Genomic DNA, 23,052 nt, shown 5'->3' with positions numbered 1-23,052 from the left:
TGCTCCAGCATTTATATACACAACAAAAATATGCAAAAAAAAATTATTATTTTTTAAAGACTAACTTAAAATTACTTAAGACTATTGGCTTAGGTAGTTAGAGCAGCGCCCACATGCGCCATGGTACGCGCTTCTTCAAAGGCGGACACGAATTCCGGTTGCAAAGTGGAGAGCGCGCGTTGACTTAGTAGAGCAATATTTTTGACAACGCCATGATCACGCTCAAATGCAATGTAGTCCAGCCAGACTGTGGGTTCCTGCTTGCCAAAATAGCTGGCCATGAATTCATGACACATGCGCCAGGTTTTAATTGTAGAAGAATCCTGTAAACGAACGGTGAAGAATTCAATTTGATTTAAAAAAAGCTACAAATTGTCTTACATTTAGTTTGGTGCTCTCCAGTAGCTGAATCATTTGTCGATGTAGCTGCAGCGACATGGGCGGTTGTATGGCCAGCTTGGCGTACTCTTCGCGCGCCTTAGCCGCCGAGTGCTCGTGCCACAAATAACGCAAATAGTTGCAACGCAGCTCAGCAAACTCTGGCCAGGTTTCCTTGCAGGCTAGCGTATAGATATCATTTAATCTACGCATTGCCTGAGCATCGCCACGTGCACGATAATAGCTTATGACGCTCTTCCAAATCGGGAGACTGGTGCTGCCCATGGTGCGACGCACTTGACTAAACAACTCATGCACGTTTGGCTCATCGTCGTTGCGTATGTACGCAGCCAGCAGCAGTTCGTGCATTTGTAGCGATGTATCATGCTGCAGTGCCTCCGTTAGAATCTTGACGCACATGTCACCACCATTTTCGGTGGCGCCGAGTATGGAGCTTAAGGTGGCATAATGCCGCACGTTCATTAGCTTGGCAGCATGTGCATCTTGCAGCGCTATGGCCAGGCATTGTTGTATATATGCGCGTTCTTGTTTGTTATTCTTGCTCATCAGCAACATGGCATCCAAATAGAGGCTCCACATCTCCTCCGTTTGCAACTGCTGCACTCCCGTTTTGTAGACTGTGACGCAAAGCTCAATGCGCCGCTTTAAGGAGCGTTGTTGCCACACTGTAGTTGTTGAACTACGTGCACGCTTCTCGCTGGGCTCAGCGCTGTCGTCCTGCATATGCTGCAGATCGCCTAAATGAAATCCACGAAGCTCGCGTTGAGCTAGAGCATCCCATAGCCCAGGCTCACGTGGAAATTTCGTTTGCATATCTTCAATAATTTGCAGCTGCAACTTGGCAGTGAGTTTGCTTTGATCCTCGCAGCTCTCCAACAGCTTCAGAAAGTAGTCCAGGTGTGTGATCTTGCCTAGACTGTTGCGATAAATGGCAACAACGCGTTCCATCTGGATATCCTGCTCCGAGACGGTATCATCTGCCAGATTTAGTTTGCTGTCCGCTTTAGCTGCCTCCTTAAGCATTAAATCAAAGAAACATTTGTTTATAGCTTCTGATTCTGGATGACGCTGCAGACCACGCAGTAGAACATCTTGCACGCGCGGTATATTTGATGGATTGTATTCATATAGCCAGAGCCCAGCGTTAATCCATGTCTCGGGATCAGCGCCGTGAAACTGCAAACGTATGTAATTTATTAAAAGCACCGAAACATATATTAACAGTTACTTACAGACAGCATCTTTTCAAAAATGCCTGCAACCTCCTGTGGCACAGATTTCTTGCTAAATTTTATGTAGTTATACCACAAAGCCTTTTCGTGTGGAAACTTGGACATCATCTCTCTGTACATGCGTATAATACGGTTAGCTATGGATGCCTTTAGACCATGCAGCTTCACTCCCGTTGCCGCCTCCTTCTCCACCAACGTCTGATGCATTTGATTTTCATATACAATAAATTCCAAATAGTCTGCAATCGCAATGCGACTCTTTGTTACCTTCAACATCAAACGTTCACGTTTTCGCACACATTCTCTGCAATTACATGAATTTACTTTGGAATATCCCAACTACTGCACTCAGCATGTTTACCTGACTTGCTCCGGAGTAAACACCTGGTATGTTTTCATTTGCTCATATTCAGGCAGCAGGCGCTCCTGCATTTCCGTTATAAATTCACCCATTTTTGGCTTATATCAATTGCTATATCATACAAACTCTATTAATAACAATTTGAAATTTCTATTTGGCCGGGCGTGCACGTTGTCCACAGCTGGAGTTGCGAATTAGTTCAAATGAACACACAACTGAACTGAGCGCAACAACTCTTTCAATAGTTCAAGGTTTAATGTAGCTCACTAGTGCGAAAGAGATAACAACAATTCGTATGTATATTGCAAAAATATTCAAGGAAATTAAGCAGCTGTGTGCAGAAAAACAAAAATATACAAATTGGTGATAAAATACAAAACTACTTATGTATTTTGCTTAAAAAACGACTTGCAGACAATTTAAATAGCTAGTATATACAGCTTTGTAAAAACAAAGCACAGTGTCATCCAACATAAACCAAAAACAAAAAGGGAAAGAAGCTACATATATTTCAATAGTTTACAGTAAATAAAATAAATTCTAATTAGAGTAAAAACAAATTAAAAAAAACAAATGGCTGAATTTTCCGTTGAACGTGTTGAAGACAAACGCACCGTGAACGGACGCACAGAGTATTATTTAAAGTGGAAAGGATATCCGCGCAGTGAAAACACTTGGGAGCCGGTTGAAAATCTCGACTGTCCTGATTTAATATCTGCGTTTGAGGAATCTTTGAAAGCTACAAATCCTAACGCCAAGAAGGAGCCAAAAGAAGCCAAGAAGCGCCTATCCACATCATCATCATCCACACCGGATTCAATCAAAAGTAAGCGCAAATCATATATGGAGGAAGAAACTGAGGATCAAAAGAAGCTTATTGGCTTCGATCGCGGCCTAGAGCCATCGAAGATACTTGGCGCTACTGACTCTTCGGGCTTTCTCATGTTTCTCATGAAATGGAAGGGGAGCGACCATGCTGACTTGGTGCCCGCCAAGCTTGCCAACGTCAAGTGTCCGCAAATTGTCATACAGTTCTATGAGGAGCGTCTAACATGGCACACTGGGACTAGCAGTGGAAATGGCAATGCCGGTGGAAATGGCGGTGGCAGTGTAAGCGGTAGTGGAAGTGGAATTGGAAGCGGCGGACTTGCAATTGATACTGGCAGCAACAGCGGCAGTAACAGCAACAGCGGCAGTATTGCTCTCAGTGGTGGAACCCCAGTCAGCACTGGCATGCCCAGTCCTGTTGACATCGGCAGTCCTGGTAGCAACGAGGAAAATATAAAGCCCGACTCCAACGAGTTGCCCCCAGTCGATGTCGCTTAAGGCTTGGCGGCAAACGCGCATACATATGTACACACAATGCACACTTCTAACAATCTACACACTATATACATACAAATAAGGCATCTACATACACACACACATATATACAAACATGCAGACATACATAACATTTTCATGTATGCAAACAAGTGCGAATTTTAACAATGACGCCAACCTAAAATATTCAGCAAGAGAAATAACAAATAGCGTATGCATATATAAGTTTATATATAAAAGAAATAAGCGTTTTTGTCTCCTTAGTTTAGTTCAGTAGACTTATTAAATCCTTTTTTGTCAACATACATACAATACTTATTCGATAAGCACAGTCGAATAATAATAGGGACAAGCTAAGAGCCGTTGAGAATTTGAATGAAACAAAAATTAATTTGACAAAAATATATATAATTTTTTTTTTTTCGATAGCATTAAGAAAAATGAATAAAATACTTTGATCTTCATTTTCTTCAAGAAAAAAATATGTGTTTTATTTGTTATGATTCTTAAAACAATTTTATAATCAGCCAAATCGATAATTGACTATCGAAGCTTGCAAATTTCGACAACCCTTGGATAAGCCGCATAATTGCAAACAACTTGATTTGATATTTGTTTATATTGAATTAATGTGTGTTATTAAGCTTAAAAATGGCACAATCAAGTTCCATGAAGCTGCTGGGTGCACGCAACATGAGTTGCACTGTGGAGCGCATGGAATGGAACAATAAAATGGACTTAATTGCATATGGCACTGAAAAAGGTAAGTCAGACACCGCATGCAAAGCATGAATAGACTTTTTTGAACCTATTCGGCTGAGTGGCATTGTGTGTACATAAAACATTCTGCTTGTAGGTGAGGTAATAATACAGCGCCTAAATTGGCAAAAGATAGTGACATTTCCAACGCCTGGCGAGGATGTGCGCGTGCGTTCGCTTAGCTGGCAAATGGACGAAACGCTGCTGGCTGTAGGCTACAGCAATGGCAAGGTGGCGCTGCTGGATGCCGAGAGCGAAACTATTATCTCGGGTCTAATCTACGAGGATGATATAAAGAAGGTCTACTTTAGCAAGGCAATTAACAATCAGGAGACTCTAGAGAGCTACAGCTGCAATGCCAAAGATAAACACAAACGTTACTTGCCCAAATTGCCACCGCTTACAAACATAGATCCTTGCCTCAAGACACTCGATCAGAAAAGCTTTCCCAAGGGCTCGCCCTGCTTTCTGGTCGTCATCATGCGCAGTGGCAAGGTACATTTGTTGCTTCTAGGCGCGCTTCAGGCGGGCAGCATTGATCTCAGTCAGCACATTATGCATCCGGAAAACTTCGATGTGTACGATGTGCGTCTAAATGGCGACTTTAATGCCATATATGCTCTGCTACGTGATGGACAGGATTTGAGGCTGCTGCACTTTCACAATCAGGTGTTGCAGGACAGCATGTCACCTATGCTGGAGCTTGCCTCCCACTGTGCGCATATACTGGAGACCAAAAAGTAAGCTGCCATATGCCTGCAATTGTAATTAAATAATTTTGCTGTTATTTTAGTTACATAAACGACACACAGCAATGCCTGATTGAAGCCTGGGAAACTGTGCAGCTGGAAATGGACAACAAGCTGACCAAATATGCGAACTCACAAGCCTATGGCATGATATCTGCGCATTTTATAGAGCTGCTCGTCTTTGGGTTTGCGACGCTGGAGGTCGAGGAATTTTTGTTCGAGTGAGTGATGTGCTTAGATTTTTTATACAGTACTTATGTGCCTCAAGACTTGCCCATCCACAGAACGCTGACTGAAAAAGGCTTTAAGAAAATTGCCAACTCGGTGGATCTCAGCCTTAACAATCTACAAGGATTGGTCTTTAAGCAATTAAATGGCGCTGCTGTCAATATGTTCTATTTTCTGAATACCATTGCTGGCTTTGGACGCATGTCGCACTTCTTTGATGTAAGTACTGAGTTAAGTTCGTGTTGAAATGATATACATACCATAATTTTTTGCTTGTTGTGTAGGACTTGATTTCGCCGGACGTGGCCACCGAAGCAATGCGCGCCTGCGGTGCCTTTCTGCTCAAGGTGCACGAACTGCAGCGCACCATAGACAAGCTCGTCTTTGATATGAAACTCTTCCATTCCTGGATGATCTTCACTATACTGCGGCTATCGCATCAGGATATACCCGATGATATGTATTTCACCGAAAAGGAGAATATAGCACTGGCTGAGTTCTTTTGTGAAATGGAACCCGAACTGCCCGACCACTTTGATGGTGACAGAGATATGGGCGGAGATATGTGCATTAATCTGGATGATTTATCGGGTGATACTAGTCTGCATGCCACACTCAATACGCGCAGTAAATTCAACTTGGAGCGCGTGGGGCAATATTTGGAGAATAACTATCTGCACCAGCTACCAATAGTGGATCTAGAGCAGCTCTGGGAGCGCATGCTCTCGGAGAACGAGTGTTTGGCGGAGTGTACGCTGTTTGTGCCGCACGACAAGAAGTTGTCGCTGATAATGCAGCGCGACAAGATGTTCAATGCCATTGATGCAGTGTTCCACAAGCCAACAGAGAGCATTAGCGCCAGCTTTAACCTCACCACATCTGTACTATGCGGCGAGCTGCAGCTTTATGACATAGATCCGGATCAAGATTTTATCAACTGCACTTACTATGTGCATGAGGCGCAAAAGTGTGACATGCTGGCGGTGACCATTGGTTGGCAAGAGGCTATGATTTTGGAGTTTAGTCGCGATATCGACTGTCAGCTGCGCTGTACGCGCGTTCAACTGCAGGCGGGTCCGTTTACTCCTCAGCTGCATGAGGATTACTATAATCTGCGGTTTGTCGACTTACAATTTTACAATGAGTCTGCGTTGTCGCTGCTGCTGCAGACGGCGAATATTATGCCGGGCCAGCGGCCACGAAGCTACTTTGTACAGTTCTCACTGAGCGCAGCGCGCAATCATTGCACACAGCATCTGCTGCAGCCGCACATGAAGCTGGCGGATTCAACAGTTACACACAGCATTCACGATCTGCCCGATGCGGCCAGCTTTAAGAGTCTAGATGGCGTATGCGAAATGCTGGCTGTGTCCGGCAGTCGCAAGGTGGCCACAGTGCTATCGGATCGCAAGCGCAAGATGACTATATTCGAGATGGAAATCGAGGAGGAGGAGGACGATACCGAAATCTCACAGACTTCATTTTTGGACATAAGCAAAGAGTCGGCGCTGGCCACCAGTCCCAAGGCGGAAGCGTAATGCGATTTGGCATAACTCCATTGTTACTGTTTGTTCTAAGCAAACTTTTATTTAAAATACATTTATTTACAACAGCAAAAAAAAAAAGAAGAAGCGTTTTACGTACCCAAGTTTCTCTTTAATCCACCTTTTAAATTAAATACAATTTGAGCCACAGCAAAATTAAATTAAAGCTGCAAAAGTTACTACTACTTGAAGTATACAAGTTTAAAATTGGAATTTTATATGTCTAGGGATGCCTATCCAGCCAATGATCCATCCAATCAATCAATTTTAATTATTATCTAGCAGCAATTAAATGTTACGTAAAGTTGTGCGCCATTAAATCTAAAAGAGTTGATGGCGATTGCTTGACTGCTAACAACCATCTAATGATATTATGTCACGAACCAAATCTTATGATCATACAAATACTAAAGCAAAAAGTTTCTCTTGATTGATATAGATTAGTACATTTGGCAGCTGATTTTGTGCTTCTCAGTCAGTTAAACTAAAATTTACTTAGAACCAATGTCTCTATGTTACATTTCCATTGCAAAGTATACCTTTCTCGCTCTAGTCTATGCTTGCCTGCAGCTATCTCGCTCTGATGAATGTCTGGTGCGTATGGTATGGGAAGAAGCTTAGGTCTAGGTCTTAGGAGAGCATGGCGAGCATTTGTAGTTGTCTAAGCTTAATGCGATTAACTGTATTACTGCTATGCATCATCTGAGTCCTCGTCACTGGACATGTCACGTTTGCGTCGGCGCTTCTCGCGTTTGCTAAGCTTTTTAGTGGCTGCCGCTTCCACAGGCTCTGGTTGCTCTGGTTCTACATGCAGCGATTCTGTCTCTGACGCCGCAGTGTTGTTTTCCTCTCCCAGCTCATCTTCAGCATTTTCCTCCTCTGCTTTCTTTTGCGTTTTCACCAGCTCGCAAAGATATTTGTAGCGCACTAGGCACTCCTCTTTGGTCTTCTCCGGCACGCTGTTGGCAATCTTTTGCCAACGATCGCCGCCAGCTGTTTTGCGATACTTGACAATTGCCGCCTCCAAGGCGCGCTGCTGCTCCTGCGACCAGTTGGTCTCTGGTATGAGCATGCTCTTCTCTCCCTTCTTTACTTTCTCCTTGCGCACCGCCTGCTGTGATTCCTGCACAATGGTTTCAGCCACGCTGTCCGTTTGTCCTGGTATGCGATAGCCATTCTCTTTCATCTTTGCCGCCATAAATGTAACCTCTTGCACGCTCCGATTCATGGCCTCGGCTATGGTGTTCCAGCGACTGCCCGCACCGCCTGGATATTTCTTAACCAAGCGTATGAGCTCAGTTAGATCCTCGTCCGTCCAGAAGCCGCCGCTGACGGTGCTCTGACCAGACAAAAACGACCACGTTAGCAAGCTTAATGGTTGGGTTTGGATAATTGTATTGGATAGCTACCTTTTGAGTTGCCGGCCGTATGGCATCATCCTCGGTTAGTTCACGTGCCTGTATTTGGGAATAACCACGCAACTCTTCTTCTGTTTTTTCTGGTGCTTTGGTATTTTGCTTACGCTTGCGCAAATTTTCTTTATGTTCTTTGCGTAAGCGTACCTGCTCCTCCGCCTCTCGCTCCAATTCCTCTTGCCGGCGAGCAGCCTCCAGTTCTCTGGAAAAATACAAAGCACTGCCATGCAATAACAGCTCATCTCTTTTATATCTGTTTACTTACTGCCTGCGCTTCTCTAGCGCCAGTTCCTTAAGTTCATTGGCCTTGCTGAAAAAGTTCTTTATGGTTCCGGGCAAATGCCAAATGGCCATTGGTATTTGGAATGGCAGCGTATTGAGCATGGATGGTAAAGGTATTTCGCTTAGTATGACATCCATATCAATGTTTTTATTGCGCTTTTGCAGTTTCTTTAGCTTGGTGCCAAACACTTGCTCGGCGGTGTACTTCTTCTCTAGATAAGCTGCCCATGCGAAGAGATACTGGCCCACAGTGATGATGAGGAAAAGAATAAAAGCGCCCTCGTATAGGCCAATTTTACGCATGCGACGATAGTAATAGAGTGCAGACTTCCAGTTGGGCATGCCGTCGCGCAGAACCTTGTCATACTTCTCACGCTTGGAGCCATCCTTCAGCACTTCATAGATGGAGACTAAATTTCGAAACTGTATGTTGGCATCCTCAGCGTTGCTCTTGTCCGGGTGCAGCACAATGGACAGAGTACGAAACGCGCGCTTTATCTCATTATTCGTGGCATTTTGATTTATGCCCATGAATTCGTAAAAATTCTTGTTGACCTCTTCGATCAAGTCAAATATTTCCAATTCCTCCGAGTGCCACGCGTGCGTTGGGCCACAGAGCAGCAGTAGGCCAAGCAGCGTGGCCACTGGCAGCATTGTCAGGCTATACAGCTGCATTGGTGTTGCTAAAATTTTAAATTAAAAATCTAAAAATTACTGCGACTACGACCCCGCACGTCAACGTCAAAAGTGGCAACGTCAGCAGTAAACAAAAACAATACACATGGCCGGCGTTACCGTATCGATGACTGACATACAAGTGCGTGCTCGATAATGATTAGCTATATTCGATAAATGAGCAGTTGCTATAGGGCATAGACTTGCGATAAGGGTTTGCGATAGGCAGTGGTTTTACAAGTCGGCAACCCTGTATGTTTGGAAAAGAGGAAAACAGTGAAAGCGTTGTGGAAAAAAGGCAGGGAAATAGCGATAAGAAAAGGAAACGGTTAAGTTGACGTGAGCAGGAGCAGCAGCGGCGCTGCTTAAAGACAGCGCCAGACGCTGGATACTGACTCTAAATGGATTAGTCGGAAAACGTGAAGCAAGAATACAGTTAGCATAACAAGATAGAGGGGGAGCACGGAGGTCGGAGGACGACGGAGCACACAGGTTTCGCCATGTCTTCGGCGGTAAATATACAGATTGTGTCGATGCCGAACCTGGCAAAAATTGAGAGCTTTCTTAAGGATGTGAGCTATCGCGAGACGATCGAGTACAGCGCCAATTTTAACACCCGCCTGTGCATCGAACGGCGATTGCGGCTGCCGTTTCTCGATCCACAAACGGGCGTGGCGCAAAATCACTCGCATCTGTTCCTGGACAAGCGGCAACGCATGCCCGGCTTTCGGCAAGGACAGATATACACCTATCCCGCGGCACGTTGGCGCAAAAGCCGACGACAGTACTTGACCAAGATGTACGGGTGAGTGCAATTGTAAATGCAATCTATAAAAGCAAACGCTAATGCTCAACTACATCATGTAGTAGGTTTCCAGAGCGTCCGTTTCAAGCGTTACGCAAGGAACACGAGGCGCTCAATATCAGCAACAGTAGCGTTGGCGTCGGTCTGTGGTGCAGGCCTGCGGACTTGAAACCTAAGGGCTTGGCTTTTTGTGGGGCGGCCACCGTCGCCGTCGTACACAGAATAAGTTTCAACATAAGTTTAAACCTGCACTGAATGCTCCACAACTGACGCACGCTCGAGGACTAGCGTCTCTCTGCTCGTATGCCTAGTACAGAGCCGAGGGTATAGTGAATGGAAGACTCCACACTTCCATGACGTGTGTCACTATGTGGCGTCGCTTTAGCCATGGACGTGCTGATAGTGCAGTAATGCCTCGCCTCATCTAGCGGCCTTCTCTTGGTACAGACGCTGAACACCTCCTGATAGTGAGTCAATGAACGGAATAGCTCAATTGGCCAGACATAGTGTACGCAATAGAACGAACATGCTTCCATGCTCAATATCGTCAAGACAAGGAAGCATCCGACTATCTCGCGCCATGGACTCGGAGTTTATAACGCATAGAGAACTGTAGTCAGCCGCAGATGGTAGAGCGAGTGTGTACTTCACGGTTGTAGTGGCAATCCCATCATAACGTCCCTCGTGCTGGATTCACTATTGGTGCGTGAGGTCACTGATGTGAGACGTTGCCCCTTCCGGTAAGAGATCCTCGCGGGTTGCAGTCTTTTATTATGGGCAATATCAAAAGATAAACATGAGCGCGTACAGAATACGTTCCTCCTGTCGCAAAGGATTCGTATGTCCGCGTCGACCTTTCAGACTGCACTGTTGACGCTCTATAGACAGCCTCCGGGTCCAGGCGCACCACATGTAGAGTGCTCTAATCGCAGCGTAAGTCTTCCTGCTCAGGCGCGCTGAGCTACGACCGGCAGCGTCTCGTGGACGCTTCGGGTCGTCCAGCGACTTAGTCAGAGCTGCTTGCCTTTGGACCTTCTTCGCAGTGCCCCGATTCGGCCAGTTTGGCACGCTCGATACTCGCAAGCCTAGTATCCCAACAGATACGAAGCGGCGTAATGTCGCGCAATCAACTGGCGCCGTCCTGCTTCACCACCGTGCGCGCGCGTGTCTCGACATCGTCCTAGTCGTCGCTGATGGCGTGAACCTGGCGATGGTTCCGCGCATTAGACCAAACGCAATTGTGCGTCGGGGTTCGTGGCTGGCGGGGGCTTCCCATGTCTGGCGTGCAAAGAATATAAATTAAGCTTGGCCGCAATAGCTCCCAGAATTACTGTGATCAATCCAGCCTGCAGTCACTGGGCCTCAGCTGAATGACCCCGCTCCGCCTTCATTTCGACAAAGCGCCGTTCAGTAAGACGGTGGCGTCTGGGCGTCGTTGCCGGCAGCAGCTATCAACAGAGATGGTAATGCGCATCTGGCGCAAAATTACGCAAGTTATCTGTACAAGCAGAACGCGCAGCGCACGAAAGCGCAACCACACTAACTACCACAAGCACTAAAATCGGCAATAACTAACTTGACCAATACCTATCTCAACTTTCATTAAAAGGCTTTAATGGTTATACTAATACTATCTACAGCTCACTACACTTATTTGCTAGCAGTTGTAATTAAAGTAGTTTAAGGCTTAGTTATTAGTTCCTTATGCCGATACCCGACCAGGATCAAAATAGATCAGGGACCAACACCATCAAGTAGACCTGATCACATTAATTCATTTCAAAAAGAATCACATTCGTAAGCTAAATTCTGTGTCTGCCACCATGTACTCTAGGCTTCACATAGCTAATTCGATTGTGGATCAATCTAATCGACTTACCTACTCTATTATAGTTTATTAATAATATAAGACTCGTGCCTTAGCTATACCACGCACCACACACCACCACCAAAAGGGCTTAAGACAGCAATTTTACTATTAAATGATATTTTTTCCTAATCGTTAGCACCACTAATGATTATTCCTTTCTCTCTTTTCAACAATTTTTTATGTTTCCTTAATCTAATTAAATGTCACGAGAATTTTTTAGGCTGGAAATTGTTTAGACCTATAAAATGAATAACATATTTGTGCTGCCCGTAACGTGGTAACCTGACCGTTGATTCTCGATCTATAACAGCTTGACCTGCTCCTGGAAACATGGTCATTTTCACAGCCTCCAGATTCAACATGTATTGCGCAAATATATTTAGAAAATTTAGCGGCTTTATGTGATACTTATAGTTTTAAAACACTTGGAAAACACTACCGAGAAATGAATGCTCATATGAGATTAAGAATCAATCGCTAAAGCCTGGCCAAATTACACTCTTAAAGTAACAAAACTGATACGTCTTAGTCATTTTAGCTCTGATCTAAGAGTACACTCCTCGAAGTGAATCCAAATTTATTTTATTAGCCCTCACTTAGGTCAAGCAAAAGTTGTAATATTATTATTTAATCTAAAATGGTTCACACCCTATATCCTCCGGTATATATATATTATATATATATATATATATATATTATACCTAACTGAATTCTGTGTAAGTGCAGTGAGTGAGGTTCTCAGATCGGCGCGTCACGCTTAGTTAGCGCGCCACTGCGCATCGGCGCACGACTCTCTACACACTCTTCTCTCCTAGGAATAGCTTACTTTGCTAATGATAACAAAGCTGTGAAAAATCAACTCTCACACACTCAATAAAGATAAGAAAACTATAATCTCCGAAAATAGACCTGTGCTACATTTTCTGAGCGATAATCTCTCGCAGAGACACGAAAAATCGTAATAAAAATTTTTTAAAAACATTAAGAAACCGAACACGACAACTTTTAGAGGACGCATATGCATAACTTTATTAAGTATCTCCGGTACCAATTCGCGTAGCTAGTGTGTTTAGGGTTATTATGCGACCCCAAATTATTTGTAAAATGAACATCCTCTATATTAGCAGGTGAGATCATAGGCTCATATAGGACCAATTTCGGGTTAAGGTGTGAGACCCGACCTACAACCGTCCGTTAATGTGCTTTAAAAGCAGGCCCTCTAATCCTATTTTATACAACGCACGCCAAACTCTTGGCTATTGAAAATTTATTAAAAAGTTGATTAAAAGCTATGACCACACTGCACTTTGTACTGCTTAAATTATTGAATATAAACACATCTTTCTCCGTATCCACTTATCATCCATAGATTTATGTTTTATTTTCCAATAAAGAAGAGAAAAAACAAAATGATCGTTTAAGACAGGTTCTCAACCTGCTATCTAACATAGAGCTTGTGTGCATGAGTGTGTGTAAGTCTTATAAGCTTCAACTTCGATTGAGTCCTTTTTGACGCTTTCTCCCAGTATACATTTCGTAATCTCATGCTGTCTCGCAGATTTGGCAGGTCCTCTACTGACGTTCACACAGTGACCTCATAAAATTATTGACACTTTGCTGAAACCAAAGAATGTGAATCTTGAAAAACTTCGACCGTATTTTCTTAATGCTTATTTGTTGATGTACTGGCTTTTTTGTTGCAGCTGTGGCTGGTGATATGGTGGGCGACGTCGACCCAGAGCGCTTGCGTTTATTCTCTTTGTCATCCTTCTCGCCCAGCATTTGCACTATTAGCTCCAGCATGGCATCAACATTGGGAAACTTTTGAGCGCGTGGTGTGCGCTTTAATCCCGACCAAAGTGCTCGCTGCTCGCTGACAATTGTTGTGGGCTTAAGCGCAAAGGATAATTCGAATGCGCCACGTCTAGGCGCACCAAGCGCATTGAGCTGCAGTTGCAGCTGACATGTCTGTCCAGCTTGCTCCAAGCGGCTCTTTAAGTCCGCATGCAGCTCCTCTGCGCGTCGACGAAACACTCGTCAGGAACGACAGTACTCTATATAGAGCACTGGATTGTTTGCATCCAGCGGCGGTTGCTCAACAGGCTATGTGAAATACCGTTAATTATGTAGTTATTTTAATAAATAAAAGCAATTACTTACTGCGCTAGTCGCAGCTTTTTTATTACGCTTTGGCGGCATCTTTTAATATTACAGTTGTATGACATGCGGTCAGGGTTGTCAAACTCTGCATTGATAAGTCAAACAATTGTTATCGATGGATATCGAACGCTGAGCAAGAGAGTGAGAGCGACTATGTATATTGTAGACTAAATAAAAATTAATACATATGGAAAGGCAAACATTTTGCATAGTATAAGTTACAAAGCTTGTAATTATATATAACCGTAAAACACTCTACATCGAACAATGAGTAAAATCAGCTGTTTTAGAAATTACTATTAACAGTGAAAAACCAACGGCAGGTAAGAGGCCGCCATTGAGTGAGAAAAACTTAATGTTATAACAAAAATTGCAGTTAGCTTATGCTATGGAGCAGCAACTTACAAATGAGACTGTAAATTCGACATCCCCATTAACGGCCCAGCCTCGCAAACGTGTCGGCCGACCGCCGAAGGTTGTCAATGTCATAGATCCAGCAGCATTGATTACGTTCACCGAGGAGTCAACAGAGGCGCCAGCAGATGATGACTTCGATACGACGTTAGAGGAGCGTGTGCTTACCGTATCCCCAACGCTGTCAGAATGCAGACGCAGCTCGCGCAAAAAAATAATTAAATTCGATGTGCGCGATTTGTTAAACAAAAATCGCAAAAATAACAAAATACAAATTGAAGCGCGTATTGATTCGAATACAACGCTTACCACATTCACTGATGACGAATTAGTGACAGCAGCAACAATAATAGGACCGCCATTGTCCTTTGTACACAGTCCATTCAACGGTTCTACACTGCCAAGTCTGGAGGTTTTTGCCAAGCCCAAGCCTACGCAGAATTTGATTATAACGCACGCAAGCGGCGAGGAGCCACGCCCTTCAGGTAGCGCTGAGGCGCCGCGCAAACGTGGACGCCCACGCAAGCTGCAGCCACAGGCACAGGTTGCAACGGAAGCCACTTGTAGCTTTAGCTATTCCGACTCTGACACTAATTCCAGCAATTCCAATACCAACTCAAGTGAATCGAAATCAAAGTCTAAGCTGCGTGTTGCCCTCAAGCGCATGAGCATGCCTAATAGTAGTGAGTCCTCAGATTCGGGTGAATCGCTCAAGGGGCAAACACCGTTGACCCTCAGTCCCATGCTAGAGGAAGAAGTGCAGCACACAGAAATGTCGCTGCCAGCGCAGGATGATGACTCCAATCAATCGCAAATTATATTTGTCGAGATTGAAACTGCCAAGCAAGAGCTGGATACAGAGCCCGAATCGGAGACGGAGGCGAGCAACAATTTCAAAGTGCATTTTGAGCAGCACCAGGTGCAGGAGGAAGAGCAAGAGGTGCAACTTGAGCCTGAAGAGGTGCCTGAACCGGAATCAGACATTATAGTGGAGGTATGGTCGGAGCTGGAGCTGGAGCAGAGCGAAAAGCATCAGTCTGATGAGCTGGTCGTAGAGGAGCAAGAGGAGCTATCCTCAGAGAGTACTCCCAGCAGATGTTCAAGTGCACGGCGTAGCACACGCTCCGCTTTGCTTGCCAGTGACGGCAGTGAGCAAAAGAAAACGTTGGAGGAGACATTCGCAGAGATTGCGGCGGCGAGTAGCAAGCAGGCAACTGCTGATCTGGTGGAAGAGCAGCAGCAACAGCAGCAGCAGGAGGAAACACTGGAGGATGATGATTTGGGTGCGCTTATAACTCTGCTGGAGGATAGCACAAGTAATCCAGCTAGCAGCGATTGTTTGGAGGAGCAGGTTGTGGAAATAGAGCGAGAAGTGGAGCTGACGGAAGAGGAAGACGAGGAGGAGCAACAGCGGCCAGCAGAAACACCACAGTTGGAATTAGTGAGAAGAGAAGTTGTTACTCCGGAACAGGAGACGCAAGAGCAAGAGGAGGAACAGCCTGTTGTGGTGAAGGCGGAGCAACCTAAAGTGGTGAAGGCGGAGCAGCCTGAAGTGGTGCAGCAGGATCAGCTCGACGTCTTGCAGGAAGAGGAGCTTGAAGTGGTGCAAGAGGAAGTCGTCATTGAGATGGAGACAACGGTTCCACTCGTGGTAACACCTGAGCCTGAGCCTGGGGCTGAAAGACTGATCACTCCTACCAATTCACTTGAGGCGCCTTCTCCCATAGAAGAAGTTATCATAGCTCAAGAAGCAGCTACAATTGAAGCCACCGATACTACGGACGATAGCAAATGTAGTTTGGAAATCAAACTAGAGACAATTGACTCCACCGAAACTACGGATGAGTGCAAATCCAGTTTAGAAATCAAAGTGGAGACAATTGATGCCACTGAAACGACGGACGAATGCAAATCCAGCTTGGAGATGAAAGCAGAGGTTGCACCCAAATCCCAGAGCTTGAGCATTGTGGAATGCGATGCGCTGTTCAAGGCCTTGGATCAGGCCAGCGTGCAGCAGCTGCGCCAAGACGAAAAACAACAAAAGAAGAAAGTAAAGAGCAAGAAGCCAGCGGCGCCGTCGCCGTCGCCAGCGCCACCTGCAGCGCAGTTGACACTTCAAAGCAGCGATGAGCCGCGACGTAAGAAAACCAAAAGCAAACGTGGCAATGGCAACGGCAAGTCCAGCAGCAAGCCAGAGCCGGTGCTGAGTCGTGAGGACTCATTGGATTCGAGCTCAAGTGGCAGCAAGCGCAAGGAGCTGACTGAGCTGGAGAGCAGAGAGTCGCCGCCTGATCCGCTTAAGGATATAGCCAAGTTTATAGAGGATGGAGTGAAGCTGCTGGAGCGCGATTATAAGCCGGAAGAAGAGGAGGAGCAGCAGCAGCAGCAGCAGTCTGCGCAGCTAGCAGCAGAATCTGAAGGGGACTCACAGCAAGAGGAATTTGCACAGCGTGTGGCAAATCTAGAGACGCCAGCCAGCACGCCGGCAACAACACCCGCCAGCACGCCGGCGACAACGCCCGCCAGCTCACCGCTGCCTATACTGGAGGACAGCGGCAGCTCCACAGGCGTGCGTCGCTCGCATCGCATCAAACAGAAGCCGCAGGTGCTAAGGCCGAGCGTCTATCGTCAGTCGCTGGAAATAAAGCCTGCCACGCCCACCGTGCCCATCGTACGCATTAGCCTGGAGGAGCAGCTCAGCGAGCTGGCGCACATCGAGACAATCAACGATCAGTTTCTGCGCAATGAGGGACTGAACACGTTTCAGTCGCTGCGTGACAATTTCTATCGCTGCGCACGCCAAGTGAGCCAGGAGAATGCTGAGATGCAGTGCGACTGCGAGGAGGCGCACGGGCAGTTCTGCTGCGGCGCCGGCTGCATCAATCGCATGCTGATGATCGAGTGTGGGCCACTGTGCAGCAATGGGCAACGCTGCACCAACAAGCGCTTCCAGCAGCATCACTGCTGGCCCTGCCGCGTCTTTCGCACCGAGAAGAAAGGCTGCGGCATTACGGCGGAGCTGCAGATACCCGCCGGCGAGTTTATCATGGAGTACGTGGGCGAAGTCATTGACAATGCGGAGTTCGAGCGTCGCCAGCATTTGTACTCACGCGATCGCAATCGGCACTACTACTTCATGGCGCTGCGTGGCGAGGCGATCATCGATGCCACGGCCAAGGGCAATATCTCCAGATACATCAATCACAGCTGCGATCCCAATGCGGAAACACAAAAGTGGACAGTGAATGGTGAACTGCGCATTGGTTTCTTTAGCGTCAAGACCATACTGCCGGGCGAGGAGATTACCTTTGACTATCAGTATCAGCGCTATGGACGCGATGCGCAGCGTTGTTATTGCGATGCCACCAATTGTCGTGGCTGGATAGGCGGCGAGCCGGATTCGGATGAGGGCGAGCAGATTATAGCTGAGAGCGAAAGCGAATTTGATCAGGAGGATCAAGAGCTGGAGCTGCTGGAACAACAACAGCTAGAGCTGGAGAAGTCCAAGTCCAAGCGCGGCTCCAAGTCGAAGCTGAAGTTTAAGCTTTCCAGCACCGCACGCAAGCGCAAAGAGAAGGCCAAGGATCGTGAATACAAAGCCGGACGCTGGCTGCGTCCCACTAACTCCGCCTGCCTGCATATACCGCCGCTTAGCAGTCTGCCGCCCAAGCCAATGCTGGAGGATCCCGATGTGCTGGAGCAGCTCAAGCTGCTCAATCGCAGCGAGCTGAAGAATCAGGCGGATACGCTGCGCTTCTCGCGCTGCTTGGTGCGCGCCAAGCTGCTGCAAACGCGTCTCCAGCTGCTGGGCGTGCTCACGCGTGGCGAGCTGCCCTGTCGTCGCTTGTTTCTGGACTATCATGGGCTGCGACTGCTGCAGGCTTGGATTAGCGAAAGCGGCAGCGATTTAAAGCTGCGGCTGGCGCTGCTCGAGGCGCTCGAATCGCTGCCCATACCCAATCGCACGATGCTGAACGACAGTCGCGTCTACCAGAGCGTGCAGGACTGGTGCAGGGAAGCGGACGAGGACGAGGACGATGCCATGCAGGAGCGTTTGCTTGCCTTGCTGGCCAAATGGCAGGCGCTGCCCGAAATCTTTCGCATACCCAAGCGCGAGCGCATTGAGCAGATGAAGGAGCATGAGCGTGAGGCCAACGAGCCGCAGCCAGCGGGGGAGCGTGAGCATGTAACGCCGCCCAGCAGCGCGGATCGTTATCGGCAGGATCGCTTCAGACGCGACTTCATCAGCAGTCGCTATGACAACAAGAGCAAGCCCAGCTCGTCCCGCATGTCGGGCAACAATACAATCTGCAGCATTTCGGGCGGCGGCAGCTCCTCGCTCGGCAAGGACTACAACAGCAGAGACTACAAGGAGCGCTACAGCGGCAGCAGCAGCGATGTGGACTCGCGACGTCGCTTCATCAACAAGGAGCTGCGTCGCTCGCTCTTTGCGCGCAAGGTGGCCAAGGATGAGGCCGAGAAGCGCAGCTGCTTGATGAGTTTTCGCGAGCGTGAGCTGCGCTGCGAATACTTTGGCTACGAGCTCACCACAGATCCCAAGATGCTGCCGTTGTATCAGAATACGGAGACGCTGGATTGGTTCAACCACGAGGATATGCTTGTGCCACCGCCGCCGCGTGTTGGCGTCTATCCACAGCCGCCGTCACCGGAGCAGCCCGAAAGCTTCGAGTACAGGCTGCCGCTGAGCGTAAAGCCACTGCCACCCTCCTGGCAATGGAGCATGACTGCCACTGGCGATATCTATTACTATAGTCTGCGCGATCGCATACCCCAATGGGAGCCACCAAATGCCGAGCAGCGTAGCCAGCCGCTCATCGATCACAGCTCACCAGTGCCGCCACCAGCGGTGTTGATCGATACGGATCAGCTGGCCTCGGAGCTCATCAGTATCGACATCGATTATGTGGGCAACTTGAGCTCTAGATCGCTGGCACAGTTCGCGGAAGCGAAGATACGTGAGCGACGCGAAATGCGACGCAGTCGTTTGGTCTCCATCTGCGTCATTAGTCCGCGGCGCGAAGAGGATCGTGTCTACAATCAAATGGAGTCGCGCAAGTATAAGGAGAACAAGGAGAAGATACGACGACGCAAGGAGAAGTACAGACGTCAGCGCATCGATACCACTGCCACGCCCGCTGCAGCCGGCGCTGAAACCAGCACTGCCGAGGATAACAAAGCCACGCCACACTCCACTAACGACGTCTTGCCCATACACAGTTACTTGTACTCCTCGGATGAGGATGAGAATGCAGAGCCCGCTGCCAGCAAACTGCCAGTCGCGGATGCTGATGGCGATGGCGACAAGGATGCCAAAGTTGATGAAACTGATGCGGATAGCGACAAGCCCAGCAGCAGCAGCGGCGAAACCACTGACGAAGCCGCCGCCGGCTCCAGCAGCGATGCAGACGCAGTGGCCAAGCTTCTACTTGGAGTCAAGCGCAAGCTGCCACAGCTCATCGCAGCCAGCGAAGCAGCACCACAAAAGAAACATCGCAGCGATAAAAAGCGCAAGACGTAAGTTGACGCCACCTGTGGAGCTGAGCTCTCAAAAATTCTATTAAAATTTATTGTTTATTTGCAGCTTGCTTATCAGCACGCCCGGTGGACGTGAGGCCATTGAAAAGTTTCGCTTTGAGATTAGCGGACATGTGGCTGATTATTTGCGTCCTTATCGCAAGGATAATTGCCAAATGGGACGCATTACCAACGATGAGGACTACAAGTTTCTTATCAAGCGCGTAAGTAGCAGTTGAAAAGCGATTTAAAGCCGTTCAATAAAGTTCAGAGTTCACAAATATTAAATTTAAAATATGTTGGAGTCATTAAATAATAGAAACTGAACTGTAGTCTCTGTATAAACCAAAGTATATTAAGTAATCAACTAACTAATGTTCTGTGCTCATTTCTTTGCCAAACAGTTGAGCCACCACATAACCACCAAAGAGATGCGCTACTGCGATGTGACCGGCAATCCTTTGGCCTGCACGGAGTCTGTGAAACACAAGTCCTTTGACTTTATCAATCAATATATGCGTAAGAAGGGGCGCGTCTACAAGAAGCCCGCAGATGAGGCAGAATATTGACAGTAATCAACACATACAAAATATGTAGACAATTTTGACATAAATTAAATTTATATACTTTAAGCTAATGACGCGTACCCTTAAAATGGGTAAATTATATTGAGAATAAACAATTGCACTGAATACATAAATAAACAAACAGTTTGTTTTATTTTTATGCAAAAAAAAAAATGGGAAGATAATTTAAACGCAGCGCAGATAATTTAAAGCATAGGCAGTTTACTGCTGCTGAGCAGCTGAGGCAGAAGTATCATTAGCATGAGCAGCGGGCGTGCGATTGGCTTCCTCTGGTTTCATAGCAGGGAAGAGCAGCACCTCCTGAAAAGGTTAAAAAAAAACATAAATTTAGCTAGGGCAAGTTGTTAAGGCAAGAGTAGAACGCACCTTAATATTGTTAGAATCGGTGAGGAACATAGTAAGACGATCAATGCCCATGCCCCAGCCGCCTGTGGGTGGCAATCCATACTCCAGTGCAGTGCAAAAGTTCTCGTCCACCATCTGTGCCTCATCATCGCCAGCAGCCTTGTCGCTGGCCTGCTGCTCGAAGCGTTCACGCTGCACCACCGGATCGTTCAACTCCGTGTAGGCATTGCACACTTCCTTCTTGGCCACAAACAGCTCAAAGCGTTCAGTTAGGCCAGGCACACTGCGATGATATTTGGCCAGTGGCGACATAATCTGTGGATGCTCACAGATAAACGTTGGACTGATGCAGGTCTCCTCAATGAAATCGCCGACTAGCTTGTCCAGCAGGCGTGCCGTGGTGCGTGGCGCTGGACATTCCACCTGATGCTTGATGCACAGCTTCGATAGAAACTCGTTGGTCTCGCGCGTGTTGAACGTATCCGCTGCGGGAAACTTGACCTGCAGTTTCTCCTCCAGCGTTTTAATCATGGACACACGCTTGAAGGGTGGCGTAAAGTCGAGCTCCATCTCCGGGCCGTCGGCACCCTCGGGATGATATTTGATTTTATAGCTACCATGTATGGCCATGACCATGCCCGAGATCATTTTCTCTGTGATCTCAATTATATCGTGATAGTCAGCATATGCCATATAAAATTCACATGTGGTAAATTCCGGATTGTGTGTCAAATCGATGCCTTCATTGCGGAACTGACGACCAATCTCATAGACACGATCCAGGCCGCCAACCACAAGCATCTTGTGATACAGCTCGGGCGCAATGCGCATAAACAAATCCATCTTGAGGTCATTGTGATGTGTTACAAAAGGCTTGGCCGTTGCACCGCCAGCAATCATGTTCATCATGGGAGTTTCAATCTCCAAGAAGCCCATGCGATCCAAAAACTGACGCACAAACGAAATGATCTGCAAACAAAGCGCAATTAATAAAGATTAACTAACATATATGTAAGTACTCTATTACCTTGGCGCGTATTTGGAAAGTCTCGCGCACTTTGTTGTTGAGTATGAGGTCCAGATAGCGCTGGCGAAAGCGCGTCTCCTTGTCCTTAAGCCCAAAGTGCAAATGCGGCAGCATGTGCAGACAAGGCGACAACAGTTTCAGCTCTGTGGGCATAATAGACAGCTCGCCCTTCTTTGTCTTGCCAGGATGCCCATTAACGCCGATGATGTCACCGCGACGCAGCTTGGCTGTGTCTGCCTCAAAGTCAGCTTCGCTCTTGTAGCCCTTTGCGCTGGCCATCACCTGCAGCTTGACGCCTTCTCCGCGCAGATCGTAGAAGATTAGTTTGGCGCCTGAGGCGCGTATGGCGTGTATACGTCCCGCCACGCTAATATTAACCTGCTCCAGCGTCTCACCATCCTTGAGCTCACTGTACTTTTCAATAAAGCTTTCAAGTGAGCTGCTTACATTGAATTTATGTGGATACGGATCTGTCTCTGGCTTTTGCTTAAGCTCAGCAACAGCTGCGGAGCGTAGTTTAAAGTATTCGTTTGGTGAGATTTCCTCTTCATCTATTGCAGCAGCACCAGCAGCAGCGGCGCCATTGGCTTTCGGCTTTGCCGCTGCATCAGCAGCGCGTGTTGCGTCTTTCTCCGCCTTCTCCTTGGCCTTCTGCTCAGCCTTTAGCCGGCGTTTGAGCTCACTGCAATGCAAAAGAAAAGTGTTTAATTATATTGCTATACGCTTGCAAATCAGTTTGCTGGCGGTACCAACAGTTTGGTGGCTTTGCTAGGCGCTTGCTGCATGCTGCTCACATGGTGAAATCTCCAGTTTGCCGCAGACGCTGTTAGCCTTGGCAATTGCATAAGCTGCCTTAACGCTAAACGTCCGTACATGTTTGCTGTCCACTAGGCTTAACTTTTGCTTTATCTAGGACGTACGTATCGTTTTATTCTGGGCAGCCTGATAGTGCCTTTCAACTTAACCTCAAAGTTGCGCGCCAGCTTGGCCGCTTTATTTTTGGCTTTCGTGTCGCTTTTAGATATTCCCGTTTTAATTTGCTGCTTACGACATGTACTTACTTCTTGGACAGTTCACCACTTGCGGCAGCCATGACGCTGATTGTCTATTTACAAAATGTCTTGCAATAAGTTTCTTAAGGTAAATACAAATTAAGCTTGCAATAATATGGTGCGAACAGAGCAGCAACACGAGAGCGAGCGAAAGGTCCGATGTTTGAGTTCGTTCATTAATAATCGTCAGATGTGGAATTTTAGACTAGAGATGGAAGACTATCGATTACACTAATTTTACAATCGCCTGTCGCATTGGCATTTATAAATGCATAAATATATAATACATA

General features: G+C 46.9%; 8 protein-coding genes across 10 annotated transcripts; 4 read left to right on the top strand and 4 right to left on the bottom strand.

Moving 5' to 3' along the window:
* Nucleotides 1-43: 43 nt before the first annotated feature.
* On the bottom strand, nucleotides 44-2,163 carry LOC108607198. Its single transcript, XM_017997862.2, has 4 exons — nucleotides 1,993-2,163; nucleotides 1,632-1,935; nucleotides 382-1,575; nucleotides 44-323 (listed from the first exon to the last, which is right to left on the bottom strand). Exons 1-4 carry the CDS (start codon nucleotides 2,082-2,084, stop codon nucleotides 90-92), a joined length of 1,824 nt encoding a protein of 607 aa, XP_017853351.1. The 5' UTR covers nucleotides 2,085-2,163; the 3' UTR covers nucleotides 44-89.
* Nucleotides 2,164-2,316: 153 nt separating this feature from the next.
* On the top strand, nucleotides 2,317-3,401 carry LOC108606302 (chromobox protein homolog 3). Its single transcript, XM_017996292.2, has one exon. It carries the CDS (start codon nucleotides 2,566-2,568, stop codon nucleotides 3,316-3,318), a length of 753 nt encoding a protein of 250 aa, XP_017851781.1. The 5' UTR covers nucleotides 2,317-2,565; the 3' UTR covers nucleotides 3,319-3,401.
* Nucleotides 3,402-3,901: 500 nt separating this feature from the next.
* On the top strand, nucleotides 3,902-6,839 carry LOC108606297 (anaphase-promoting complex subunit 4). 2 transcript variants are annotated; one of them, XM_017996284.2, is made up of 5 exons: nucleotides 3,902-4,078; nucleotides 4,172-4,814; nucleotides 4,868-5,038; nucleotides 5,108-5,270; nucleotides 5,336-6,839. In XM_017996284.2, the coding sequence occupies exons 1-5, from the start codon at nucleotides 3,967-3,969 to the stop codon at nucleotides 6,587-6,589; spliced, it is 2,343 nt and encodes a 780-aa protein (XP_017851773.1). In that variant the 5' UTR covers nucleotides 3,902-3,966; the 3' UTR covers nucleotides 6,590-6,839. The 2 variants fall into 2 exon arrangements, with proteins under 2 accessions (XP_017851773.1, XP_017851772.1); XM_017996283.2 differs by having other exon boundaries at nucleotides 4,868-5,044.
* Nucleotides 6,840-6,942: 103 nt separating this feature from the next.
* On the bottom strand, nucleotides 6,943-9,017 carry LOC108606300 (uncharacterized protein F54F2.9). The gene is made up of 3 exons (XM_017996287.2): nucleotides 8,276-9,017; nucleotides 8,005-8,212; nucleotides 6,943-7,934 (listed from the first exon to the last, which is right to left on the bottom strand). Exons 1-3 carry the CDS (start codon nucleotides 8,965-8,967, stop codon nucleotides 7,287-7,289), a joined length of 1,548 nt encoding a protein of 515 aa, XP_017851776.1. The 5' UTR covers nucleotides 8,968-9,017; the 3' UTR covers nucleotides 6,943-7,286.
* A 169-nt stretch (nucleotides 9,018-9,186) lies between these two features.
* Nucleotides 9,187-10,027, top strand: LOC108606301 (zinc finger protein ubi-d4 A). Its single transcript, XM_017996288.2, has 2 exons — nucleotides 9,187-9,772; nucleotides 9,835-10,027. The coding sequence occupies exons 1-2, from the start codon at nucleotides 9,468-9,470 to the stop codon at nucleotides 10,025-10,027; spliced, it is 498 nt and encodes a 165-aa protein (XP_017851777.2). The 5' UTR covers nucleotides 9,187-9,467.
* A 3,187-nt stretch (nucleotides 10,028-13,214) lies between these two features.
* Nucleotides 13,215-13,877, bottom strand: LOC108606303 (selenoprotein BthD). Its single transcript, XM_017996293.2, has 2 exons — nucleotides 13,803-13,877; nucleotides 13,215-13,745 (listed from the first exon to the last, which is right to left on the bottom strand). The coding sequence occupies exons 1-2, from the start codon at nucleotides 13,839-13,841 to the stop codon at nucleotides 13,215-13,217; spliced, it is 570 nt and encodes a 189-aa protein (XP_017851782.2). The 5' UTR covers nucleotides 13,842-13,877.
* A 168-nt stretch (nucleotides 13,878-14,045) lies between these two features.
* LOC108606296 (probable histone-lysine N-methyltransferase CG1716) lies at nucleotides 14,046-20,446 on the top strand. Its single transcript, XM_017996282.2, has 4 exons — nucleotides 14,046-14,125; nucleotides 14,179-19,751; nucleotides 19,819-19,975; nucleotides 20,156-20,446. Exons 2-4 carry the CDS (start codon nucleotides 14,191-14,193, stop codon nucleotides 20,318-20,320), a joined length of 5,883 nt encoding a protein of 1,960 aa, XP_017851771.1. The 5' UTR covers nucleotides 14,046-14,125; nucleotides 14,179-14,190; the 3' UTR covers nucleotides 20,321-20,446.
* Nucleotides 20,447-20,459: 13 nt separating this feature from the next.
* On the bottom strand, nucleotides 20,460-22,919 carry LOC108606298 (lysine--tRNA ligase). Of its 2 annotated transcripts, none has more exons than XM_017996285.2 (4): nucleotides 22,464-22,849; nucleotides 21,711-22,392; nucleotides 20,705-21,652; nucleotides 20,460-20,638 (listed from the first exon to the last, which is right to left on the bottom strand). In XM_017996285.2, the coding sequence occupies exons 1-4, from the start codon at nucleotides 22,583-22,585 to the stop codon at nucleotides 20,540-20,542; spliced, it is 1,851 nt and encodes a 616-aa protein (XP_017851774.1). In that variant the 5' UTR covers nucleotides 22,586-22,849; the 3' UTR covers nucleotides 20,460-20,539. The 2 variants fall into 2 exon arrangements, with proteins under 2 accessions (XP_017851774.1, XP_017851775.1); XM_017996286.2 differs by having other exon boundaries at nucleotides 20,461-20,638; nucleotides 22,772-22,919.
* Nucleotides 22,920-23,052: the final 133 nt, after the last annotated feature.

The sequence above is a fragment of the Drosophila busckii genome, chromosome X (assembly GCF_011750605.1).
Source record: "Drosophila busckii strain San Diego stock center, stock number 13000-0081.31 chromosome X, ASM1175060v1, whole genome shotgun sequence".
NCBI lineage: Eukaryota > Metazoa > Arthropoda > Insecta > Diptera > Drosophilidae > Drosophila > Drosophila busckii.
The sequence above is the reverse complement of the archived record's forward strand: the minus strand, read 5'-3'. Positions and strand labels throughout refer to the sequence as shown.